We start from the raw sequence: 27,848 nt of genomic DNA, 5'->3' as shown, positions 1-27,848 counted from the left end.
AAAGAAGTTACTGGGAGGCACAGAGAGCCATACAGGCTCCTATTCCATCCTCTTAGTTGAGCTAAACATGTATCAATTTAAGCCTGTGCATAAATGTTTGCAGGCTCATGGCCCCAGTGTAGTAACTGGATCCTTGAGCAGAGGTCAGTGGCCCTTTCTGCATTGCTCTGTAGAGGTGGACACAAACCCTCACCCTATCACATAGATTTTTGTAACCCTGGCCCACATCAAGTGACTGGGATCATGAAAAAAATAAAGTCTTTCCAGAAATCTTGTGCAAAGAGCTGGCCTGAGAATTGTGCAGAGGCTTAATAAAATAAGTCTTTGACAAGCACTCCATGGTTGGATGGCTCACCTCGAAAGAAAGAGAAAGAGTAATGTGAGTTGGGGATGGAAATGTGTAGTGCCTCCCCTCTCAGGATTTTGCTGCAGAAGAAGTGGAGAGTGGGTACTTGTACCGGGGTCCAGGTTAGCACTTAAAAACATTTGCAAGAGATAACTGTCTGAAAGCTGAGGTTCTGAGGGTTTCTAGATTCCCAGCAGCTGGAGGGCTTTGTGTAAGTTTTCAGGACTTACATGCACCAACATTAACTACTTAATTATCACAAGACCCCTTTGAAGTAGGTATTATCCCAGTTTCACAGATGCAGAAATGAAGGCTAAGAACAAAATCATCAAACTTGATTGTATAAAGTTAGAGAGCTACATTTATATTTAGGCGCCAATATAAAAGTGGCAGAATTTTCAAAAGTTCTCAGCTAAAGCTGAAGTTAATGGGAACTGCAAGTGCCGCACATCTGGATTTAGTACATCTGACTTGGTAAATTTTGGTCCATGTGACTTGACTTAAGACCTCAGGGAATGCTTCAGAGCTCAAATTAGTCACATCCTTAAGCCACTACATAGCCTTCCTTGGTATTGAGCTGCCTTTCATTGGAGCCAAAGGTCAGAATCGCTGCCAGATTCTGGTGAGCTTGTGGGGGCTGTGGCATCATCCGTTGTTGTCTGGGCAGCACCAATACCTCCAACAACCTTCCCATGCCAAAAAAAATAATCAAAGAATATCTGACTATAGTTTTTCTGGAGTCCAAAAGCCAGCCTGAATGACTGTGGAAAAATTTAAAATCGGGGACAAACTTTCAATGCTAGTACTCCAGAGGCACTGCTTTATTCTTTTAAAGTTATCTTACTAAGAAAAAGGGATAGAAGCTTTTTTTTTCTTTTTTTAAAATGAAAGCTATGATTCACCTTTACATTTAGGCATGGTAGGGCTCAGCATCAGCCATAGGCTCTGCAGGCTCATAAAGGCTGGATCTGACATCACAGAAACCATCATCCTATGGGCATGATAGGGTGTTCTTGTTTCCACTTTCAGCCAAGAAAGTCTGAATAGGCTTGGAGATTGAATTACCCTCTCATCCCAAAAAGGTGGTCCCTCCAGAGCAGACACATTGACCAAATCCTTGTATTGCCAGTTTTTCTATGGCTACTTCAGTCTCTACGGTTGTTAAACCAGAAAGTTTCCTGATTATGCACGCGTGCGCGCACATACACTTTTCTGGAATTTGGAAAGAAAAATGAGGTGCAGCTGTGGGACCCTCCGCTGAAGACAGACACACACTTAGGCCGTATTTTAAAGAGGCTGATAGCTCATTTAGAATCAGCAGAACTTCAAAACAAAACAAAAAAGTAGTAAAGAAAGAAAAATACAGAACTTTGCAGTTGCCAACAGCTAAGAATGATTTTGTATGAATGAGACAAAGTGGGTGAGGTAATATCTTTTATTGGACCAATTTCTGTTGGTGAGAGACACAAGCCTTTGAGCTTCACAGAGCTCCTTCTCAGGCTGAATGAAGCTTTGAGCAGATTACAGCGAGTGATCATTTACATTACACAGATTTTAGGCTTTATGAATCCATCTTCTGACTGACTGAAGAGAATGGGATTGTGATGTTCTGCAACTACAACAGCATAAAACCTTTTGTGAGGACTAGAAATCAGTCTTTTTCTCATTCCAATCATACCTTGTTACATTTCATAAGAAAATGGTGAGGAGAGAATGGTTGGTAGTATTAGCAAACAGAAATTTGGATTGATATTTCCCACTCATATAATATCATAGGGTTCCATTCTGCAGCTACTCCATACATCACAGGCCCACAAGTGAGAAAAGAGAAAATAGAAAATGGGGCACTTTCACAAGCATGCATTTTTGATAGCTGTATTACTCACAAGTTATGAGACCACAAATGACTTACGCAGGTCAACTTAAACCAGTGTTAATAAAACCTTTATTAGCCTTTTCCCTCCCATACATACACTCCATGTGCCACATGTTACAGAAGAACTAGATTAGGAATATTCAGGAGCATCTTAAACACTTATTGGTACTTTCTCCAGGCTCCTTTAGTCACCCAGTTATATGCCCACTGGAGGCAGACTTTTGGCATGGCCTTCAATGACAGCAGGTTTATACCTTGATTTACCAGGAGTCCTATGATACAGGGCTCAGGAGGGAGAAGAAAGTTATGGCTTCAAAAACAAAAAACCCCACCCTCTAAATATTACCTAAAGTACTTTTTCCATATACAAAAAATGTCAGACTATAAAATCAGTTATCTTGACTCCTTGCAGGGCTAGCATCAAGTGCTATGCATCCTACTGAGACTATCCCCTTTCCAGAGGAATAAAACTCCTATAATTCAGTCTCCTGGGCCATGAGATATTAGACTGTAACTGATGATGGACTGAATATTGCCCATTGGAAATATTGATCAGGCAGGCTGATTTTTAAAAGACGGTAACAGTTTAAAAATGCTCCTCCAAGTTTAAAATGTTAAAATAAATCCACAGGAGACGGATTAGTAGACAGAGCACAGGAAAAGTTTTCAAAGCTATAAAGTCTGTATCACCTAGCTCTGCAACTTATCATGCAGATATTCTCCATACAGTATATATGGTGTATATGATCTATATAATAATCTGTATTTTAATAAACAGCTAATGTAATAACCTATTGCAACAAAAGAATAATTTTATTTCGGGTGAAAGTAACTCATCTGCTTCTCTCAGATATAGTCAATAAGAATCCCACAGACGCATCCAAGGACAGAATTTGAAGTCTGATGGGGAAAATGGGCTGAAAACCACCTGAGTAAATATCACTGGACTTATTGTTCCTTTACATATAGGATAATCAGCTGAGTATGAGAAAAGAAAATCTGTTTGATACAAGCTCTAAATACAGCCTTCCCTTTACACTCAAAATGCTTTACTTTAAATGGCAAAATTAAATGTTTCACAAACATCAAACAGTGCATATATGAAATACTGAAATGTTAAAAGAAAATTATTCCTTTTGCCCATGACTATATTTCATTAAATAAGACAGCTTTGAGGGATAGCAGAACTCTTGTATTTTTTTAAACTAGTATTTATTGGATTGATCAATATTCTCAAGACTACAGGGTAATTTTCAGGGGGATGTGTATGCACTGCAGGTGTAAAATAAAGCCTAAAAACTATATATACAATACTTACTATTTTCAACAAATGGCACTTTATAGCAAGAAATCTATAAGTCTAATTAAGAGAGCAGAAAGAATTGGTGACACTAAGAATGCAGTCATCTATTTGCATAAGAATGGAGCTCAGAAAAGCCAAACTGCCCTTATTGGTTAGAGAGCATACAATTGAATGGAGAATGGGTATGCCAGCACAGCAACTCATTACAGTTTATAATCTTGATTACAGTTTAAGTACCTACATGGGGAACAGATATTTAATAATGGGCTCTTCAATCTAGCAGAGAAAAGTATGAAATGATCCAATGGCTAGAAGTTGAATCTAGACAAATTCAAACTGGAAATAAGGCATAACTTTTAAACTAATTTACCACTGGAACAATTTATCAAGTGTTGTGGTAGATTCTCTCCATCATTGACATTTCTGAAATCAAAATTGGATGTTTTCCTAAAAGATATACTCGAGGAATTATTTTTGGGAAGAAGTTCTATGGCCTGTGTTATACAGGAGGTCAGACTAGATGATCACAATGGTCCCTTCTCGCTTTGGAATATATAAATCTACTAATGGAAAGGGAGCCTAAAGTAAATATTGTGTACACATCAAAATACTGAGGAATAAAACTAACCCTATATCACTTTGAAAACATTTTCTTCATATGGTTAGGAAGAAATGAGAAGTATTTCCCCCCTCATAACAAAGCAGAGTTAGCCACTAAAAAAATGTTAAGAGGAATGTATAGGAGAGTCAAATCATCCCCTCTGCAGCATGGGTGCATTGTGTGGGATAAGGATACCCATATCCCTGTAGCGTTCTTGCAAAATCAGCAAGTACCTCCTAGGAGGCACTGAGGGCCATATTATTAAATATCTCAGGTCCCCAAAAATACAGATAGGAGCCTAAATACCTTTAAAAATCTGGCCCTCAGATACTAAAGTGAAGGAGGCTAGGCAGAACCTTGACAGTGAGACAGAGCAGCCAGAATGAGGCTTCTTATGGAAGGGGAAGCTTGACTGAAACAACACAGAGGATAGATTTAGGAATGGGGCATGGCCATACTCCTTCCCCTGCATACACAATGGGTTGCAGCAGGAGGACTATTCTGAACAGTGTACGGCGAGTGTGGTCCTTCCCACATGTATCTCAAAGAAATATGCATGCTCCTACCCTCCACAAGGCTATAAGCCCCTAGACAAGGCATGCACCTCTTCCTACCCCAAAAGCAGGTATGGTTTTAATAATCTGAGCAGAGTCCACAGAGTTTACTAAACCAGAGTATTTTAATTTTAAACACATGGTGAGAAAATGATATTTTAATATGTACCATTTCCTTAGTATTAGCAAAACTCAGCTTTCACTTTTCACAATTTTTTAATAGATGCAGACGGTGTGGCATGAATGTAAGGAAAAATGAATTGTTAAGACACTATTTAGGCAAATAAAATTGATTTATGCCTGTTAATAAGCAAAAGGCAGTGAACAGCAGTGTATGAAAAACTTTTCCCTTCTTCTTCTTCAGAACGTGATACATGCAGTAGAGCCAGTTTTAAAGGCACACTGCACAGTTAAACACAACTGTGAACACCAAAATTCTCCAATCCTTCCACAGATGGCAACAGGAAATGTATTTCTACACTATAGCTGGGAGTGAGCCTCCGAGACCAGGTAGACAGACTTGAGCTAGCATGCTAAGAACAACAGAGTGGATGTTGTAGCTCTGGCAGAGGCTCGGGCTAGCAACCCGAGCTTGGCCCCAAGGGACTGGATGGGCTAGAGAGCCCAAGTTGCTGCCTGAGTAGCAATAACCATGCTGCTATTTTTAGCACACCAGCAAAAGCCTTACTAGCATCAGTCTGTCTGCCTGCACTGGGAAGCTTGCTCCCAGCTGCAGTGTTGACATATCCATATTGTGTTCAGGTACCACAGACACAGTGCAAGAATGTTCATCCATCTATCTCTAAGCACTTTAGAAAGATGGATAAACATTGTTAATCCTATTTTACAGATGGGGAAAATGTGGCAGAGGAACATTAAGTGACTTGCCCAAAGTCATGTAAATCACTGACATAGCTGGTGTTATATGGTCAGCAGGCTGTTTAAGAAGAAGAGAAGAGGTCAGCCCTGGCTGTCACCAGTCTAGTCTAATTTCCTCCCTGGTCATAGGACTGGGACTCCACAGAACATGTGACTGAAACACAGGAATAGATTTCCTTTAATAGATGGCTCTTTAATCTAGCAGAAAAAGCCATAACAAGGTCCAATGGCTGGAAATTGAAGCTAGACAAATTTAGTTTAGAAATATTTTTTAAGTGAGAGTAATTAACCCTTGGAAGAACTTACTTTGGTGGATTCTCTGACATTTGAAGTCATTATTTAAAGACTCATTTTAGAGAAAGATATGCTAGAAGTTAAACAGAAGTTATGGCTTTGGTGCAAAAAGTACTTAACGAGGTTCTATGGCCTGTGCTGTGGCCACGATACAGAATATGTCAGAGTAGATAATCATAACGTTCCTTTTTGTCCTTAAAATCTGTGAAGTTCTGCCAAGGGCCAGCTGCACAGTCATGGGCTATGATAATGGCAGAGTCAGAGAGGGAGCAGCAATGGAACCCTGCAAGGAGCTCAGCTGAAGAGGCCTGAGAATTGGCTAGGAAGTTGTGTTGAAAGAAGACAGGCAAATAGTGAAGTAGAACAATAACTTCACAGGTTTGGAGCCCAGATTGGAAAGGGAGGTCTCAGGCTCCCCCGTACCTCAATCACCACAACTTGATGATCACCTGTTCTGTTCATTCCCTCTGGAGCACCTGGTATTGGCCACTGTCGGAAGACAGGATACTGGGCTAGATGGATAAGACCAGGAAAGCACTGGAATAAATTGCCTACGGAGGTTGGGGAATCTCCATCATTGGAGATTTATAAGAGCAGGTTAGATAAACACCTGTCAGGAATGGTCTAGGTAATATATAGTCCTGCCATGAGGCCAGGGGACTGGACTAGATGACCTCTGAAGGTCCCTTCCAGTACTATGATTCTATGGACCTTTGGTCTGACCTAGTATGGCCATTCTTATGTACAGGGAGCAAACTGACTTTCGTGCCAGAAGAAAAGGACTATTGAGAGAGAGCTGGAAAAGGATTATTGAGGCCAGAAGGGGGCTAGCACACTTCATTGTTTACTGGAGCTTTTGGTTTGCCCTAGAAGACTTTGGTTGGAGGGCCAATGCTCCCAACTCACCCTACAAACATGGGGAAGACCCCAATCTGCTAAAGGGAAACTGAGGCCACACTTATACTAGCATGGGTACTGTGGCAGTTATGATGCGGCAGTTTTGCCGCTGTAGCATTGTAGCGTAGATACTTGCTATATTGACAGAGGAAGGGTTTCCATTGATAATAGGTGATGATAGGTAATCCACCTCTCCGAGATGCAAGAATTCTTCTGTCAACTTAGGTCAGTCTAACCCCCACAGAAGATGCAGCTAACTACTTTGCACAGAGTGTGAAATTTTTCACAGTCCTGAGCAATGTAGCTATGTCGATCTAATTTTTAAGTGTAGACGTGGCCTGAGGCATAGCAGCACTGGATGTCAGGAAGTAGGCTGTATGTCACAGTGGATATTAAAACTTAAGTTTCCTGACTCCCAGTCTGGTGCCCTATCCACTGGACCATACTGCCTCCATATGCACAGTATATGTTCAGTTATTTATTACTTGTTACTGGTGGAACTCCACCATGTGCTAGGTACTGTACAAACACAAGAGAACATGGGTCATATCCCAAAGAACCTACACTCTTTAAAAAAAAGGAAAAAAAAAGGTATATATAAAGGAATTCTATACATCCCCCAAAACAAGACACTGAGGAAAGAACAATTATTCTATTTTGGTTACCTTATTAATTGTGCAACGCTGTTATGTAAAAATTGTTGTTAAATACAATATAACAAACCCCATTGTAGAATCAGCATTCCATAACATACAAGTCAGGTAATGTAGCTGAGCGCAATGTTACATAAATACTATGAAAAAGCTCAAGATTCAGTTAATAGGACAGATTTATCACTTAATTACCAGTGGTAACAAGAATCACAATGGCAAAAGTTATGAAAACCATTTAGCAGTGAAAATCTCTCTAAATATTTGGAGATCGCTCAATGTAAGGGAGAAACATGCAGATTACACTGTATAACCTGAATATCCCAGCTCAAACACTGGATTTTTCCAAGAACTGTAACCTGACTAACTATAACTTGAATGTACAACTCTAGTCAGAGTATCTTTTTCCCTGCAGTAGCAGGCCCAAGGGCATGAACTGGATGACTTAAATGGGCTCACCACCATCTTACATGAACAGGTGAGTTCCACATCTGTGTCTTGATGAGGTAATACAAAAGGAGCCTCTACCATTGACCCATGATTTTTAGATGTAACTGCTGTGGACAACTTACTTTTTAAAAGATTGACTTTTTTTGGTGCTTAAAAAGGCCTTCAAACACTCATTTTTTTACGACATTTATAAATGCATACTAAAACTCTTATCATAGTTTAGCTGAAGAGGTTGGTTCCTACAGCTTCATCCACGCTGAATCATATCAAATACCTAATTTTTTAAATCCGTTTATCTAATCAATTGATATCCACAGATCTGATTCAGGCTGTTTCCAATCTTCTCCCATTAACACCTTCAGGTTAAGTGGTTTGAAAAATTCCAAACGATGGCTGTAAATAAAATGGGGAAGGGGAAAATTACTCAGGGTATGAGATTTGTTTCTTTACACTCAGAAGTTAAGAATAAAAATGGTTGCATATCTGTAAAAATAATTTAATATTTATTTTCCTGAGTTCTTGGACAGTGACATAACCAGTGTTCTCTTTATTTTCCATACTCTGTTTTGTGAGAACTAGATCTAATAAATTAGGAATATTATAGAGCTATGTAACAAGACTTCAACAAATCTTGCATTGAAAATATGGGTCCAAATCCATAGCTACAGCCAAGCAGCACACAGCACATATTGGGTGTAAAGTTAGCTTGCATTAAGCTCACCTTTAAATTCCTGCACTCTTTGGGCTGCTGTGCACTGGGCCAGTTTCCAAACTTAAGTTAAAGCTCCCTGATGGCTGATCTAATGGACACTGGCTGCTAATGGAGGCTGAAACTGCACTTGGTAAATCAGTCTGGTAAAAAGGGAGACGCACTTCACCCCTTGCCTCCAGCCACATCTTCCATGTTAGCAGTAGAGAGGGAATCTGATGTAGGACCCTGACTATTGGAGGATCACCGCTGTCCCTGGAATGACCCTCTCCTTGCCTGTTATGCTGGCTCTATGTCCAGAATCCACCAGTGATGTTACTTAAAGCTCAAGATCTAGCCCAAAGACAGTACTTAACCAGGTTTCTCCCTCCTTCCCCCTCCCCAAATAGGCAACAATGAAAATGATGGAAACACTGCTTATTTCCATTACTTTATTAATTATTATTATTAATTTACTTTTAGAGCCATGGTGGGTTAGGAGAAATGATTGGAGAGGGTTAGTAAACATGAATAGGGCATTTGGGAGGAAAAGGAAAAGAGGAAGAGGACATCAAAGGCAGAAAAAAAGCACAGAGGGAAGGAAAATTAGGCTGGTATAAAAGGGATGGGTACATAGGGATTGAAATCTCCCTTTCCCATTTACACAAGAATGAAATTAAAGCTATGCATAAAATCCTGATTAAAACCCTGTAAAAAGCCTTCCTTAGTGCATCCCTTTGGGCTACTCTACTGGAGCATTAGAATACTAGATGTCTTCTTTCCATTACATATGCTGTAGTCATAAGTACCAGCTAGTAAATCATGTAATACAGCTCACACTATGCTAGTATCACATAACTGTTAAAGGGAAGGATTTTTTCCCCCTCTTTTCAAATAACCTTTGATCTTTCTTCACTTGATTTAACCCTGAAGAGTCAAAAACCAATAGTAAAGACGAATTACAAAGCAAAACTGAAATTGGAATAAATCTATTTATATGCTGAATGCTCCCCCATACAAAGGTTTGGGGAGAATTCACACAAATATTGTTAGATATTCCATAAATTCTTTCCTTCCCCCACAAAATCCTTCTGGCACTCCCTTGTTTGCTGCAAAAGATAAGGCATTCTTTTTAAACACCACAAATACCAGAAGCCTTATTGCACAGAAGTAGCAATTAGTATTATAACCCAGTTCATCGTTGTCTGACTTCACTTCATGGTCAGGGCAATAAATAGGCCCAAAATGGAATCCGGGTGAGGTCATGCTTGTCTCTTTTTCTGTTGATGATGTCTGTTTTTTTAATATTACAATCTCTTTCAACTGATTTAGTCAGTCCCCCTTTACTGCAATCAGTTCCAAAATGAGAAACTGGGCCAGGGCTGTCATGAACAGTAAAGAAGAAACAAAGCAGGTCCACTGGAGATGCATATAGTAAGATTATTACTGGTTGGCATTTCAAAGGGTGCTCTAGGCAGGAAAATGTGGGACAATCAAATTATTGATCTTGTTGAGAACTGTGATGAAATAGATGCCACTGGTGTTGAAAGTATAATTTGATATGCACTTAAGGGATAGCAGTAAAAATCAACCTCTAATTACAGCTATTTGCCACAGAACTCTTTACACACAGGAGTGCTTGCGGAACTGGTGCTTAGCAGCATAATTAAAGCACTAGGATGGTAGTCTTAATTTTATAACTAAATTAACTCCATTTTACAAAAATTTCTCCAATACTCCTATTACATATTGTGATGCAGATGAGGTAATTTTCTACTTACAAATCAGGTTTCTGTCCTTTCTGTATTTCATGCTGAGGCACAGGGTAAAGTGCTTCATAAGTTCTCTTTGCTTCTGACCCATGAATTGCAAATGCATTAAACTTGTCAGTGCATGGTGGAAAATATCTCCAAGGAAGATGAGCTCTGCCTTCCCATTTGGTCTCTGTTCTGGACACTTCATACGTTAAAGCAAGTTCTTGCTATGTTAGAGCAATAAAAAAGCAAAAGAAAGGCAGTTGTTTCCTATTTGCTTGAAAGATAAAGATCAACTAGATACTAAGAAAGGATGTTAATTTTCCACACTTTTATGGAAAGCGTTTTATCACTTACTTTCCATACTCTTCTTCTGCCAGAAAGCAACAGCAATAAATGTTGTCCATGGCTGACCATATTAAAATAGAGCAACAACGTTATTCAGCTGAAGTAAACTATTAGTATATTCCTATATTCACATATATGTATGACTTCCCATTACATCTCAGGGCTGAAGTAGCTACCACAACTGTTCTATTCCCTACCACACCTCCACAATTGTGTGTGTCTGAGTGAACATTAGAAATGCTAATATAATGGCATTGAAAATGTAAGGTGACACATTTTAAAAATAGAAAAGCACCGTACTTACGGACAGAGTTCAACTTCCAAGTACCGCTTAGTTGTCTCACTCAAGAAAAATGCTTCAACAACTGAAAACAAACAAAAAAACCCCCATACACGCCATCAATATAATATGGTAATTATTTATTCTGTTCCGCCTCTGAACTTCTCACTAAATATCTTTTTATGCAGAAACGTAACCTACAATGTTCTAGAATTCCACTTATTGTACCTATGCCATCAGCAGTTTGTAAGCTATTCTGAGCAATATGCCACAATCATCATTTAGAACGGCAATGCTTAGCTGATTAAAAAAAAAAAAAAAAAAAGCAGCAATAAAGAGGTTATTTTGATTTTGCTTTGTTCTATCTAACTACTGGGTCTCAAGCTGGAGTCAAGGGGAAAAAGATAGTTCTGCTAACTGATGTTAGCGGTCAATGGGACAAAAGTAGCAACAGCTCAGAAGCACTTCACTTGTGATGCCTGCTGTGAGTGAAATTGGTTAGGACTTAGTGATTGTAGTCAATTGCACTCACAGTGGACATCATAAGTAAAGCACCTAAGTGCAGGAACCTGGCACTTTGAACATAAAATAAAAGACAAGAAAGAAAAAACCCACAGGTGTACACGTGCACGCACACAAAGATTAAGCTGCACGCAGAGGCCTATCATTAAGGCCAGCTGAAGCAGGAATCCTGGGAGGAGGATACAAACAGCCAAGGAATAAAATGTTTGGACTGTAAAAGCCATTAGCTTTTCTGGAGGATGACTGACTCTGGAGATAGAAGTAGTGTTCTAAGGCAGCAGGCACACTTGGAAGCAAGCTGCCCTTGTTGTATCACCCTTCAGGAGAAGTTGATGGGAAAGTGTATGATAAGGGAGAGTCTCATGGCCTGAATACCGCACCACTTTCAAATTAGCAAAGAACGTTAAATATGAATCTTGAGGTCATTTATTGCAATGTCAGAACAAAGTATAGTGCACTCTCACCACGATGTACTTTTTCAGAGCAAGAAACAGAAGTTATTGATTTCGGCTATAGAAAGGAATAAATACAATTTACTATCTGGTTATTAAATTATTTTGGTTGTATTCTGCATTAATCTTGACTTTTTAGATGTAATGAATTTTGTGGGTGATGGGTGTTAACTTTTTGGTAGATCGCTAGTATTAGTGCTTTTATAATCACAACAGAAGATGGAGCATGGCTGTAAACATAACAGACTGACCCATTCACAAGAGCACAATTGAAAAAGGAAAAGAAAAAGAATGACATACAGAGAAGAAGAAACAACAGCACTGTTGTAAAAACAAATTTTGGGATAGGCATAATTTTGCACTGAAGATTACATGAACTAATAAAATTTCCCTGTTTTCACATAATGTGTGTGGGGTCAATTTTGTTGGGCAGTAGCCTCCTGCAAATTTATTATCTCTCAAATAGATTCCCATCAGAAGAAGTTCAATAACTGCTGAAAAGAGTTATCAAAATTTGCCAGTTACTGGTTTACAGTTTAAACTATTACTGGTTTAAATTGAGTTGTCTGTTTCTTTAAGGAAGAGTACAATCTTCATTCATCAGGATTAACACAATTGCCGCTTTATCTGTACATTTCTAAATATACACCCCCCTCCTCCCATCTTTAGGATGCGACATTACTTGTCATTCGAGATTTCATGACTATCCCTCTATACTACACCCCATCCCTCTACACTTTTTAATAACAAAAATCAAATATTTTTTAACTAAACAAATCGCATTTCTACACTTTTAACAGGAACAGTGGCGTTAATTCCACTGTGTTGGAAAAAATCTTATTTAGGTATTTACACTCTGTTTGCCTCATATATTCATATGTTTCAATTAGATAACATACTGATCACTTCCTTTCCCAAACTAATGTAATTTGTTGTATGTTCTATTAAACAACTACCCACGACTCTTTGTTCCAAGGTTGACTGTATTTCTATAATGAGAGAATTGATTTATATAGATACGGACAATGTAAAGTTTGTAAGTTGCTTCAGGAACTTTCTGAATGCAAGGTGTCATCATAAATAAGTAGTCATTAGTAGTAGTGAAGTGTCTTCTTGAACACTCAACATATTAAGGGAAAAAAGAATGTTAACTTTACAGTCTTACCAGACTTTGTTGTCTTTAAGGGAACTGTATTGTGATCAAAGAATCAGAATTTGTAACAAATAGATTTAATGTATCTGTCAGTTCAAGCTATATTGGCCTGGTGAAATAACTTGTCACAGGATTTAAAACAAAAACTAGATACGTCAACTGCACAGGAACACTAACATCTACACTGGTACACAAATTAAGTAAACTGCTCAAGGTATTACACAAGATTTTTGTTCACAATAAAACATTTCCACTTACCCTCATAGTCCCACAGTCCATTGAAAGGCTTTCCTGGCTCTACAAGTGGTGCTGGAGGATCATTAAAGAAGAGAGCGCTTACTTCCATCAGCAATCCTGCACTGCCGGACTTCAGCCTGACAGTTGCTGGCTCATGACTCACTGGTAAACTGTCCCATGTGTGTTCAATTTTAAATTCCATCTAACTATTTTATAAACGAACTGGAAATGGAAGTATGTCAACAATTCCAAGATTAGCTGAAAAGACTGTCCTGTTGGTATTGTCTAAAGGAAGAAGAAAAAAAATACAAAATTTTATGCAATGCTATTTTGTTATCTTAAGCATGAAACTCAAAGCAAGTTAGCACATGGGATAATTGATCTCTTTGTACCTGATCTTTCAGTTCTTACTGATGAGGAAAATGCAAATGAATGTCAGTGGGACTTCTCCCAGGAATAAGGGCTGCAGGATGATGCCCTTTAAATGGAAGGACTAGCTTAAAGAAAATTGAGCAAAATTAAAATGAAAGACTGCACAGAGGCCATAAAATGGATTAATATTCTTGTCACAGCTTAATACGGTTAATTGAAAATTCTGCTTTTCACATACAAGGACTGATAAAATAAGCTTGGTCATAGTACCTTAAAAACAGAGTTCAGATTCAGTCTTCACATACAAATGCAACTCTGCTAAAGTCAAAGAAGTTGCACTATTTGCTGCAAAAAAGAATTTAGCCAAATGAGTTTTATAATAAAAGCAAATGCTGCACACTTTTTAAAAATTTAGACAAAGCAGCTGAGCTCAAATATTAAGATGGTCACAATATGCACTTAATTAAAAACTTATTCCTGGGCTATACACATATAGTCCTGGACCCCTAAAATTCATCCTTTTCTGAAGGAAAAGAGCAAGGAGATCTTGTTTTTTCAAAACAGGACCTCAGTGTTATTCAATGAAATTCACCCTGTAGGACAGGAACATATGATGTAATCCTGGTCCCACATTCAAAACATAAACAAAAAGACTGTGTGTGTGGAGGGTCCAATTGAAGGATTTGGAAACGTGGGGCTAAGATATGTTTTTCTACCTCTCATCACACACCTAGTCCGTGGCTGCTTCTGGTACTGTAGTCTATAGGAGTGTCCCTGGCCAACTATGTTCCCATTTGCAGGGATTGTAGGCAAAAGATCTGTATAGATAATGTCCTGCCCCTCTGACCCATCACAATCATCCCCCACAATGTCATAGTGGATTGTCACAAAGCCTGGCTCCTCAGTGCTCAGGTGGTTGCAAAATACTCTGCGTGACCTCTGGGCCCCATCTTCAGGCCATGAAGTAATCGGGTGGTTCCACATAGGCGTTTCTGTACAATACCTTAACATGAGAATTTTTTTTAAATAAATGTCAGAAAATTTGAAAAACATCTTTCAATATTTTAAAGCAAATGCAAAACAAAATGTATGTCTCCTGAAAGCATTAACTAGTAATCTTACACTTGCATAATTAAAATAAATAAAATTGCCAAGCGATTCATTTAGAATAAGATCAAATTACTTTTGTTTTTTTGAAAATACGATCTCCCAAATTAACATTAAGAAATGGCAACTGTGCATGTGCACAAAAACATATCTTCCACAAATTGTCAAAGATTTTTACCAAAATAATCAACATCTATTCTACATTAGACCAAACTATAAATTTCCACTGCAAAATGTAACTTCACTGATTTGAGAATGTGAAAATCAATTTATTCAATGGCAAAGTAACATGTAATACCTGTTTTGTAAACGTCAAAATAGAAGAAATTAAAATTATCAGAAAACAGTTGGCACTAAGGATTGCTCTGCTGTAAACCAATAAAATGCAAGGACTTAAGAACCAAACCAACATTTCAACTTAATAAACCCATCGCTGAGTCTTTATGTTCATTGCAGCACTCAGGTAACTTTTCAATTAAAAAGGTAAACTGTAAAGCTTATCCTTTTAAAGGTTATCTGCAAATAAACCACCATATTCTGCTACTGACCATGACAGACATCTTCAATGAAATTAATGGGGAGTGTGGTGGTTTAAAACAAAGAACCTTCTGTGAAGGAAGTGGAGCTGCAATAATTTATGAAGAATGTATGTTGACCTGGTTATTGGAATGTTTAGTGTATGGATATATTGGCAAAAAGAAAAGGAGTACTTGTGGCACCTTAGAGACTAACCAATTTATTTGAGTATGAGCTTTCGTGAGCTACAGCTCACTTCATCGGATGCATATCGTGGAAACTGCAGCAGACTTTATATATACACACAGAGAATATGAAACAATACCTCCTCCCACCCCACTGTCCTGCTGGTAATAGCTTATCTAAAGTGATCATCAAGTTGGGCCATTTCCAGCACAAATCCAGGTTTACTCACCCTCCACCCCCCCACACACAAATTCACTCTCCTGCTGGTAATAGCCCATCCAAAGTGACAACTCTCTACACAATGTGCATGATAATCAAGTTGGGCCATTTCCTGCACAAATCCAGGTTCTCTCACCCCCTCAGCCCCCTCCAAAAAACACACACACAAACTCACTATCCTGCTGGTAATAGCTCATCCAAAGTGACCACTCTCCCTACAATGTGCATGATAATCAAGGTGGGCCACGTCTAGCACAAATCCAGGCTCTCTCACCCCCCCCTTCCCCGGGACACACACACACACAAACTCACTCTCCTGCTGGCAATAGCTCATCCAAACTGACCACTCTCCAAGTTTAAATCCAAGTTAAACCAGAACGTCGGGGGGGGGGCGGCATAGGAAAAAACAAGGGGAAATAGCCACTCCCAGTCTCTATTTAAGCCTAAATTAATAGTATCCAATTTGCAAATGAATTCCAATTCAGCAGTTTCTCGCTGGAGTCTGGATTTGAAGTTTTTTTGTTTTAAGATAGCGACCTTCATGTCTGTGATTGCGTGACCAGAGAGATTGAAGTGTTCTCCGACTGGTTTATGAATGTTATATTTCTTGACGTCTGATTTGTGTCCATTTATTCTTTTACATAGAGACTGTCCAGTTTGACCAATGTACATGGCAGAGGGGCATTGCTGGCTCATGATGGCATATATCACATTGGTGGATGTGCAGGTGAACGAGCCTCTGATAGTGTGGCTGATGGTATTAGGCCCTGTGATGGTGTCCCCTGACTAGATACGTGGGCACAGTTGGCAACGGGCTTTGTTGCATGGATAAGTTCCTGGGTTAGTGGTTCTGTTGTGTGGTATGTGGTTGTTGGTGAGTATTTGCTTCAGGTTGCGGGGCTGTCTGTAGGCAAGGACTGGCCTGTCTCCCAAGATTTGAGAGAGTGTTGGGTCATCCTTTAGGATAGGTTGTAGATCCTTAATAATGCGTTGGAGGGGTTTTAGTTGGGGGCTGAAGGTGACGGCTAGTGGCGTTCTGTTATTTTCTTTGTTAGGCCTGTCCTGTAGTAGATAACTTCTGGGAACTCTTCTGGCTCTATCAATCTGTTTCTTCACTTCCGCAGGTGGGTACTGTAGTTGTAAGAAAGCTTGACAGAGATCTTGTAGGTGTTTGTCTCTGTCTGAGGGGTTGGAGCAAATGCGGTTGTATCGCAGAGCTTGGCTGTAGACGATGGATCAGGTGATCAGACAATTGGTGCAGGTGAACACCAGACCCAAACCCTTGGATCTTAAGAACAATGAAAAATCAATCAGGTTCTTAAAAGAAGAATTTTATTTAAAGAAAAGGTAAAAGAATCACCCCTGTAAAATCAGGATGGTAAATACTTTACAGGTAATCAGATTCAAAACATAGAGAATCCCTCTAGGCAAAACCTTAAGTTACAAAAAGACACAAAAACAGGAATACCCATTCCCTCCAGCACAGCGAATTTTACAAGCTATTAAACAGAAGAAAATCTAACGCATTTTCTAGCTAGATTACTTACTAACTTTAGAGGAGTTGGAAGGCTTGCATCCTTGATCTGTTCCTGGCAAAAGTATCACACAGACAGGCAGAACCCTTTGTCCATCCCCCCCAGATTTGAAAGAATCTTGTCCCCTCATTGGCCATTTTGGGTCAGGTGCCAGCGGGGTTACCTTAGTTTCTTAACCCTTTACATGTGAAAGGATTTTGCCTCTGGCCAGGAGGGATTTTATAGCACTGTATACAGAAAGGTGGTTACCCTTCCCTTTATCTTTATTTAATGAAAATAAGCAGCAAGGAAGAAAAGTTCAATGTAAGCCACCTCTCAGCAAACACTTGAGGGTTTACGCCTGGGGGAATTCTGTGCCACCATGCATGCACAGAATTTACGTTCCCCAACAGATTTTTTTGTTTCCCCACAGAAAACTGACTTTCTGATGGGAAAGCAATGGGAAGGCACAAGAACAGTCACGCAACCCTCCTCAGCAGTGTATTTCGGATACCCAGGGCAGCCAGCAGAGAGGTAAATCACTGTGAGGCAGGGGACGGAACTGGGGAAAACCCAGCCGGTGGCTTCTACCCTGGACCAGGCTCAGCTGCTAGTCTCAGCTGGGCTGAGGAGGACAGGACTTCCTCTTCCCCTATACAGCATCTGATTTCTCCAGCTGCAGAAAGCTCTGCAAACTGCCCCCTCTCTCCCACTTCCTGCACCCATCGCTCCTCAGCTGCAGGGTGAGGGATCCCTGTATAGGGAACTGCTCCCTCATCTGCCCAACCCCCATGCATCCAGACCCCCTCATACAAAGACCCTCCTGCCGAGCCTCACCCTCCCACACTCAGAACCTCCCAGCTGAGCCCCACTCCCCATACACCTGGGCCCCCCAACTAAGCCCCCCACTCCCAGACTCCCTTCTGAGCTCTATACCCCCATGCACAGACCCCCCCCGCCCCGAGCCCAAACCACCTTCACCTGGACCCCCCTGCAGAATCTCATTACCGTTGTACTCAGAACTCCCCAACAAGCCCCTGTGCATCTGAATTCTCCACTGAGCCGCCTGTACCCACATTGCCCCACACAGAACCCTCTCCACCCACCCCTGGATTCCCTTCACAGTAAGCCCCTCCACACGTGGATCCTGCCTCACTGAGTCTGCCTTCCCACACCTGGTGCACCTGGCACAGAGGAGAAGGGCCCTGGTGTGTTTCTGGGGCAGGCTGTGTCAGGGTTAGGTGCAGCCTCACTGCTGAGTCCGTACCTGGGGGGAGCTGCACAGTGATCTCCCATCTCTGTGCAGCCAGTGGCCTGTGCTCCTTAATGCCATGCCAGAGCCTCCAAATTTATTTGACAAATAACATTTGCAGAATTTTAAAATATTGTGCACATAATTTTTATTTTTTTGGTGCAGAATGCCCTCAGGAATAAGGGTTGTTACAGGGTAATGGCTCTGAGGAATCTGTCTTGACTTCCTGCAGAGCCTACTGAACTGTTTTTTTGATGACAAAGGCAAAAGTATGGGAACTGACAAGAACAAAAGAACTCTGGCTGGATAAAAAGAGACTCTTTCCAAAGCGAAAGTAGCTGGGGATCTGTCAGGGGAAAGCAGAAATCCCAAACCAGCTGGGGTGTCAGAAGAAATTCAGCCTGTCAAGGCAAACATGAGGGAATAGTAAGTCATTAGATATGCATGCAGACTGTGTTGGTTTATAATCCTTTTTCTCTAAATTCTTTGCTCTGACTGTTAAAACAAACAATGATTTGGCTGTCTGGTCACCATATTCATCTCTGTCTCAGACTCCCAAAGGGAAGAACTCCAGGTGTTGAACTCTGTTAAACCTACTGGGTAAGCACAGTTGATACGCAAGGTATTACAGTCTAGGACCTGGTCTAAGAGTGGGAGAACTGTGGAATTCCAACCCAGGAGAAGTAATGTTGGATCATATTAAAGAAGTTCTGTATTAAAATCACAAATGAGATTGATTCCCCATGGTTTAAATTCCAGGGTATTACTAATTAAGAGGTCTCTTGGTTTTTGGTACTGTTTCTCTCCCTCTATGTGTAAAACTTGCAAGCTGCTAATTGTGTTAGTACATTCTAAGACAGAGTCTGTTCTCAAAGCAATTCTTTGTAACAACTACTCCTCACACAGAGAGAGACTCAAAGCAATACTCTGTAACAACAGAAACAGCACCCAGAGACTCCCTGCCCTTTTGTTGTATTCATCTCGCTTTGTTAACAATTGTGATTAAAATAGAGATAGAGGATGTATGTGGATGGATGCTTGGTGTGGATAATAACTGAATGATCAGGGAGGTGCCAGCCTAAGAATCCAGTGTCCATCGGTTGAAGGCAGCGTCAAGTGGAAATAACCAGAGGACCCCCGGAGGGCAGACTGGAATCCACCCAACAGCCTCAAGAATGGGAGAACCAAAGAACAAGATAACATCTGGCAGCACAGAGCCGTCAGGAATGTGACATCTGCTGATTGATTCAGCAGCAGCATGATGAAGTAATTCCCATAGACTGACATAGGAAGAAATTCCTATAAAAATGGACTCTAGAAAGTGAGAACTTTGGGGTCTGATTCTGCAAACCGACTTCCAGGAGCATCAGACGTGCATCTGACGAGGCCCTGCTCCCGCCTCATGTCCAGGCCACCTGGCCAGTGGCTTGGCATGAGCAACTCTAAGGCTGGTAACTATGATAACAACCTTGCAGAACCTGTGTGTGTGTGTGTGTGTGAATGAACGAATATGAGATTGAATGGAATGTTATAGCTATAACTAACTGCTTACTATGATTCTTTCTGTATTCACAATAAATGTGGTATTTTGCCTTTTCCCCTTTAATAAGATCCTGCTGGTTTTTATTTTATTGGTATAACAGTAAGGGCACAAAGCCTAATACATGAGGGGATGCACTCAGAGAATCCAGAAAGAAAGGAAAGACATGGCTACACCTGCCCCCACGACACCTTCCAACTACTCACAAACAGTGGTAGTATAGGATCTACAGTAATCTGAAATTCAGAAAACTTCATCCACTTCAACAATGTATGCTGAATGCTCCGTTAAGCAGCCTATTGCAGGAGGAATATTCTGCACGCTCTCTTTTACTCTTAAATACTAAAGGTCTATCATTGTTGTGATGGAATAGCACCTGGTCAGCTATGACACTGCACCAAACACTATTCTAAAGAGCCACCAGACTCATCTGAACCCTTACAGACTGGTCTCTGTGAAGCAGCTTTCTATTACTTAAAATGTATAGTTACGTATTTATTATATAGAATCTAACAAAATACTTAAAAAAAAAAACTTTAGAAAACCAGCCACTGGCACTTCCTAAAGCAACTTTCACTATCTATACATTTGTTTTTTATATGTTCACTTGACTGAATATTGAAGCCAAGGCATCATTACAAACAGATATTAATGGCAGCTGTTTATCTAAAATATCCTGACTTTCTACTTTAAAAGTCAGAATGTTGTTTGTCTTTTTTGAGACAGGAGGGAAAGCAGGATGAAAAGGAAGATGGAGGCTAAAGAGAGGTGAGAATCTAAGCTGTACTATATTAGGTTTCAGAAGATACAAAGGATAGTTCAGGAACTCGCTCACTTCATAGGTGATACTTTGTATGCCTGAGGCTCAAAAAACTAAGAACATTTACAAGACATACTGTAACGGCACTTTTAGGAGCACTTACAGTTCACAAAAATGCTCTCTGCAAGGCAGTGGCCTATGTTGGGGTAGTGTCAGATCTGCCACAAACCAAAGGGAAAGCAGGAACATCTTGATCAAGTAGGCAGACAGCAAAGACTGTCCTCTGCCACTCTTTGTCATAGGGAACAGTACACTTCACCTGGTGTGGAGGGGGCAGAAAGAGTGTTTACCCATGTAAGAGCATGTCATTGTCTGGCCCTAAATTAGAAAGTTTCAAAAACTGTATCAGATTTTTACATTATAAACAGGAGAAAAACATTCATACTTGTGTAGAAGCATTAGGTCTTATATACCTTTTAGGCTGAAGCCACTGGAGGGCAACATGCTCACATAAACAGGTGATGGGACAAAAGCTTTTCTAATAACAGTAGTTAACTTTTAGAGGACAGCGTGATCATATACTCTAACCACGTGTGAATTATATCCAGCACATAGTTGAGGCACGTACATACTCGGTAAGGACAGCCACACACAATTAGCAAATTATCTAGCTAGATCAGAGCTGTTCAGCTGTGTATTGCACCGTGCAGTAATTCCACAAACCATTCCAAGCTCTCTGTGAAAAGTTCATGCATCTGAACAGTGATCCAGTTTTTAGAAGTAATAATCACTGGTTGCAACTAAGCCAGGGGAAAGCCAGTCAGCCTTAATATTATGGTCTTCCGATTGTGACTATTTAGAACAGAGGTGGGCAAACTTTTTGGCCCAAGGGCCACAGCGGGATTGCGAAACGGTATGGAGGGCCGGGTAGGGAAGGCTGTGCCTCCCTAAACAGCCTGCCCCCTATCCACCCCGACTGCCCCCCTCAGAAACCCTGACCCATCCAACCTTTTCATATATACAGAACCACAAAAGGGTTATATATTGTGGATAATCAGATGGTTACTTTAATATTTAAAAAATTGTGTCTGAAAGGTTTATCACAAAAGGTCACTAATTTCATACATAAATCTTGAGACCTTGATCCCATAACTCCTTATGCACTAAGCAAAGGGAGTATAAGGTGACTGTGCTTTGGAGAAGTGTACATAGAGGATGTGTGTGGACACAATTAAGGTTAAGCAACTTGGGTTTTGATTCAGCTCCCACGGAAGTGAACAGAAAGATTCCCATTAACTTAAATGGGAGCCGGATGGGGCCTTATGTGTAATTCTCCACATTTAGTGAAAGTAAGCCTCAAGCCCACTGTGGGCTTGTTCCCTTACTCTTAACAGCTCAGGGTAAAAAAAGGCACAGAATGAGTGTGCCTGAGGATGTAAATAAAGCTGCATGCTCCCCTCCGGTATTAGACAGCAGTAATTTGGTGGTTATGCAGATCAGGATCTGATGCTTCCTTTGTCCTGCTCCTCATTTTTTACCTTGTGCCTACATGTACAACACTCTGCAACTGTATGATGCAGGATCAAAGCCTCTGTGTGTGCACATAACATATATACTCATACATAAACACTAGTAATAGTTTCTAAAAATAAAAATAGAATGTTGGTGCTATTATGTAGCTTTAGTGAAGAGGCACTTTGGATTTTCAGTCATTTAATGTTCCATTATGTTTCTCCTCTCCCTCATTAGAAAAAATCTGGGGAAATCCAGAGAGTATCCCTGCAGAAGACATAAAAACAACCATTTATCAGAAGAAAAACAATAATGAAAAGATTTTCTTACCTCTTTGGTAGGTGGTTACAATTCCTGACAGCAGCAGGAAATGTGATGCTTCCCCCCTTAAGCATAAAACTTGAAGGTAGGTCTCACAGGTTAGAATTATAGGAGAGCAAGTTCTAGAAGTGACAAGAGGAAATAATGCATCTTATTAAGATACTAGTAGCTGAAAGCCCATGCTGCATGAGGGGCTGTGTGTGTTTGGAGTTACTGTGTATGCTGGTTGTGTTGTTGTGTGGGTGCTTGTGTTGATTTGGGTCTAGGGGCGTGTGATAGAGTATACAAACCCCACACTAGTAAGGAAAGGATTGAGCAGCTGCACTGGGCCCAGACAACCCCCATTCCCTGTTCCCCCAACACCACACCACACACGCAAAGCATGCATGGCTTGGAGGAGGAACTCAGAAGAACGGGCCAGAAGACAATAGAGCTAAACTGTCATACACTCAGAGCTCCTGGGAAGGAATACTGCATGCCAGGCTATAGTGACTTTACCACACTCAGAGAAAACCCTGTGATGCTCTGAAGGTCTGAGACTTTACTTTTGATTTCAGTCTTCTTTTATAGGGGAAACTTAAAAAGAATTAAAGGTCACATCCAAGTTTGTCATGCACTCTACAGATTCCAGTTATTTAATGTCTTTACTTAATTTGTTGTGGGGAGAAAGGGGACTGGTAGGAAGTGATCCAGGGAAACACCACTTTTGGGAGCAGCACTTACTGCCTACCACTGGACCCCAAATCAGAATCTGAGGGAACCAAGGGGAGAGAGACTATCAATACCAGAAAAGGAAGAGATTGCTATGTCCATCTTGGCCACAAAGAGACATCCACGGTGAGTAAGGGAGAGATCCGTGCTGGAGGCAAATGAGGTGAGTGTGCCGCATTAAGGGGCTGTATATGTTTGGAGTTACTGCATGTGCTGCTTGTGTTGATTAGTGTCTGGGGGTGGGTTGTACTAGGAGATGTGTTGATTTGTGTGGGTAGCAGTTGGGTGCATGAGTGTGACAGCTGGGCCAAATAATCCACTATCTGAACAGTCTCCCTTATTTAACCGTTTCATAGAAATTAGCTGTAGAGTAAGGCTGGTGATTGGTTGAGTTACCTCTGATATCACAATGATCTCCTGGCACGGCATAGATACATGCCTTCCTACAGTAGTTCTCAAACAGGGGTACACATACCCCTGGGGGTCCACAGAGATCTTCCGGAGGTATTCAACTCATCTAGTTATTTGCATAGTTTTACAACTCCATAAAAAGCACTGGTGAAGTCAGTACACCCTAAAATTTCATACGACTGGTTTATACTGCTTTATGTACCATACACTGAAATATAAGTATAATATTTATATTCCAATTGATTTATTTTATAATTATGCGGTAAAAATGAGAAAGTAAGCAATTTTTCTAGTCATAAGGTGCTGATACTTTTGTATTTTTAGATTTGATTTTGTAAGCAAGTAGTTTTTAAGTGAGGTGAAACTTGGGGGTACGCAAGGCAATTTAGACTCCTGAAACGGGTACAGTCTGGAACTACTCAGGGTAGACTGGAAAGGTTGAGAGCCACTGCTTTACTGTAGCTGCACTCCACATGGGTGTAACTCAAAGTCAAATTTTACCTTAAGAGACTGTGAAACCCAGTGACAATTGAACCTGGTGGTATTCCGAACAAAAGTTCTCAACCATGCTTGTAGCTGCTTCCATTGCTTCACACTGAGTCAACAAACATCCTAGGCTTACGGGTAAAGGGTGACATTCCTGGAATCTTACACCATGTCTACACTTCAAAGTTATGTCGACCTAACTTATATCAGCATACAGCCTTCACAATTATTAAATCGCTTGTGTGTGTGTGCACACTTGGCTCCTTCTATCAGTGGTGTGTGTCCTCACCAGGAGTACTTACATTGTCAGCATGGGGCATTGTGCAACAGATAGTAACTGTCAACATAAGCAACACAGTGTCTACACTGATATTGTGTCAACCTAATTACATTAACCGTGACTCTATAGCGCTCTGGGAGGTGGTGTTACTAAATAGGCATATGTCACTGGGAGCCAAATTTAAGTGAAGACACTTGCACAACTAGGTCAATGCAAGGCAAGTTACGTCGATCTAAGCGTATAGTTTAGACCAGGCCTTACTCCACAGACTCACTATTACTATAGGAAAAAATGCATAGAAAAGATGGCTGAAAAGACAGCTGCTAGTATGAGAGATATGCAAAACACAGAGGATCAAATTCTCTTCTCAGATATGTGGATACAACTACCATAGAGCCAAATTCAGATATTATATAAGCAGGTACAACTTTACTGATAATTTGGCCTATTGACTTAAGTGAGGTCTGCTCTTTTGTACAGGGATGTAGAATTTTGCCTGTGCCTTCATTTTCAGAACTCCATGCTCCAGATTTGAATAGTCTGGTAAAGGTCTTTGAAATATTAAAGCATTAACTGCCTGACCTGAAGCCCTGATATGCACATTTTTTCTTGAAGTCCAGAGATTTTCCTGCATAAGGATTGCATGATCAAACCCTAATGTGTGAGACAGTATACATTGCAAATTCTATTCTTCAAGTGGAAAACAACATTAACATCTAAATCTACATAGGTTGTTGCTTAAGAAATGGGTTAAAATAGTGACAGAGTACAAAGATATGTACTCCCCCATAATTCTATGCTTGAGCGTTTGCTATAAGAAAACTCCAAAATGCTCACCAGTCAATTAAGATATGCAAATTCTGATTAAACAGGCTCTACAACAAAGGAACTTTCATAACTGTGAAAAAACTTGCATAGCATAGCCTCAAGTTAACAATGTAAAACAATTACCAGTGTTTGATTTATATACTCACAGCTCTTTGAGTGCATTAAATTACTTATTAAATATATAACTAAGCGTAGGGCCAAAATTTACTGGTACTGGATTGTTTCTGCTATGGGCATCTCTACACATATCCCTTATAGTGCTAAAGAGAAATAGAGTTTGGTGCCCTCTATACCACATACTTTTTATAGTCAGAATAGAAGCACTAGCAGTGACCAATACACATTTCTGGCTTATTTCAGGAATTTCCAACAAGGATAAAAATAAATTCCAGGAAAAAATAGTATATGATCACATAATTCAAAACTATAATAATGCATACACAAAAAGGGACCAAATTAAGGTTGAACATAGAACTATAATTCTGGTATTTGACTTCTGAGTGCTTGACTTTGCAATCCTAATAATGTTCTTTTTACTACTTTTTTGTTTGTAGTTTCCTAGGTTTTAAAACAAACAAACCCTAAAACCAAATTCCATCACGTTGCATCAAAGGGATACCCACACAAGTCATCAGCAAGGTTAGCTCCACTGCACAGATCTCTGCCACCTGAGTGGATAGAATAGCTGACAGCAATAACAGATACCCATAAAGCATGACAATGTCTACACTGCAACTAGACACCCATGGCTGGCCAGTGCCAGTTAACTCAGGCTTGTGCCAGCTGACACACCAGCTTTCATTACTATGTAGACTTCCCGGTCTCCAGCTGGAGCCTGATCTCTAGGACCCTCTCACTTTGCAGGGTCCTAGAGCTCAGGCTTCAGCCACAGCCCAAACATCTACAGGGCAATTAACCAGCCTGCAAGCCTGAGCCCTGTGAGCCGGAGTCAGCTAGCACGGGCCGGCCACGGGTGTCTAGTTCCAGTGTAGACATACCCTCTGCGGACCAGCACTGAAGGGGCGAGGGGTGGGTGAGGCACCTGGTCCTCTGGTGGGTGTTAGAGATATTTGCTGACACTCGGGTCTGCTGGGGTCCATCCATCCCAGCCCCCGGAGGGGAACGGGTTCTACTAGGGCCTGACTCTCCTGCTTGTCTCCGCCTACCTAGCCCGCAGGCCCCGCCCACCCAAGTGCGCCCCGCACCCGGCTCCCACTCCCCGGCACAGGCTGGGGCTGGGGCTGGGGCGGCGGCGGCAGCTGCTGCTGCTCCCGCTCCCGCTCCCCTAAACAGAAGGGGACTGGCGATTCCACCTACCGCGCGCCACTGCCCGTCGCTGGACGACAGCGTTCGCCTACTTGTCCAGCCCGTCCCTACCCCACGTGGGAGAAAGAGGCGGACCCGCATGGTTATGCAGAAATTACACCAATAAGAAACCGCTTTCCACTTACCTCGGATTCCGATTGGTGGATTGATTTCTGTCACGTGAGCGGCCCAGTTCCTCGCGGCGTCGGTCGTTAAGGCAGTTGGAAGTAGCGCTAGTTTTTAGCGGGGCTGGCGGTACGCGTTGGACAGGTAGGAGCTGGCTGCTGTACTGGAAAGGGGGTGGGTCACAGGGCGAGTCGCTGCGCGGGCTCGCTGAGCCTCGTTCTGGCCCCAGGGTCGTCGTCTCCTGCCGCCGAACTGCCCCGGGGTTTGTACACCTGTGTGCGGCGGTGCCCCGCCGCGCGCGCCTCGGAGCCGATTGCTGCGACTCGCTGCCTTCCCGGGGGCGGCCCGGGGTTCGCTCGGGGCAGGGCGTGCGGAGCCGTCGGCGGGCGTCCCCCTCCTTCTAGTGCCTGGTGGGTTTTGCCGGACGGGGAGGCGGAGCTCGAGCGAGCCCGCACCGCCCCTGTTAGCAGGACGGGGCACTTCCTGGGGGGTGGGGCGGAGTGTGCCGCCTCTGGGAGACACCTGGGCAGAGCGCGAGCTGCTGGTTAGGGGCTGGAGCCTGGGGTCTTAGCACACTTGTTCCCGGGCTTTAACAACCTGTGACCCCTTTCACTAAAATGTCTCGTGAACCCCTTCCTAAAAATGAATATTTCCAGGGATTTTCTCCTTTCCCTGAGTATAAATTATAAAAGCAGTGATCTTGGAAATATAGAATTTGTTTTTATGATATGCTTATTACACGCTATTATTATTTATACACACTATTACATTATGAAAACAGCAACACTCTTCCAAGATCTCACTTTTGTAGCTTGTATCACTTTGAATAAGCCTGTTATAAGACAAGGCTCCGATAATTCATCAAGGAGTACCAGACATGAAACAGCATGAAGATATTTAAGAAGCCAGCTCAAAGAGTTCCTCCTACACAAGCATTCAGGTCTTGAGCAGTCTAGGCAAACGACACACGTTACAACAAAGCTTAAACTTGTTCTTCATAATAATTTAAAAAGCAATACTAGCTGTCTATTTAATTTTTAAAACAGCAAAAAATATCCACTTCCCTTTTCATTTCTTATAAGGAGTTTTGAAGTTTAAATCTCCTCAGTGTGATAGAT

At 41.3% G+C, this 27,848-nt stretch overlaps 2 protein-coding genes across 4 annotated transcripts in view; one reads left to right on the top strand and one right to left on the bottom strand.

Moving 5' to 3' along the window:
* Positions 1-1,785: 1,785 nt before the first annotated feature.
* C4H4orf33 (chromosome 4 C4orf33 homolog) lies at positions 1,786-27,128 on the bottom strand. Of its 3 annotated transcripts, none has more exons than XM_077815228.1 (7): positions 26,751-27,128; positions 22,593-22,705; positions 13,306-13,569; positions 10,945-11,005; positions 10,650-10,701; positions 10,320-10,519; positions 1,786-8,243 (listed from the first exon to the last, which is right to left on the bottom strand). In XM_077815228.1, the coding sequence occupies exons 3-7, from the start codon at positions 13,484-13,486 to the stop codon at positions 8,147-8,149; spliced, it is 591 nt and encodes a 196-aa protein (XP_077671354.1). In that variant the 5' UTR covers positions 13,487-13,569; positions 22,593-22,705; positions 26,751-27,128; the 3' UTR covers positions 1,786-8,146. The 3 variants fall into 3 exon arrangements, with proteins under 3 accessions (XP_077671354.1, XP_077671353.1, XP_077671355.1); XM_077815227.1 differs by lacking the exon at positions 26,751-27,128 and adding an exon at positions 26,617-26,678; XM_077815229.1 differs by lacking the exons at positions 22,593-22,705; positions 26,751-27,128 and adding an exon at positions 13,677-14,015.
* The window catches only part of SCLT1 (sodium channel and clathrin linker 1), a 128,823-nt gene continuing 127,775 nt past the window's right edge, over positions 26,801-27,848 (top strand). Inside the window, exon 1 of the mRNA XM_077815226.1 lies at positions 26,801-26,874. The gene's annotated coding sequence lies outside the window, so the exon portion shown is untranslated. The remainder of the gene's footprint in view (positions 26,875-27,848) is intronic.

This window comes from Eretmochelys imbricata, chromosome 4 (assembly GCF_965152235.1).
Source record: "Eretmochelys imbricata isolate rEreImb1 chromosome 4, rEreImb1.hap1, whole genome shotgun sequence".
Classification (NCBI taxonomy): domain Eukaryota; kingdom Metazoa; phylum Chordata; order Testudines; family Cheloniidae; genus Eretmochelys; species Eretmochelys imbricata.
This window is presented reverse-complemented; position numbering and strand designations above follow the sequence as displayed.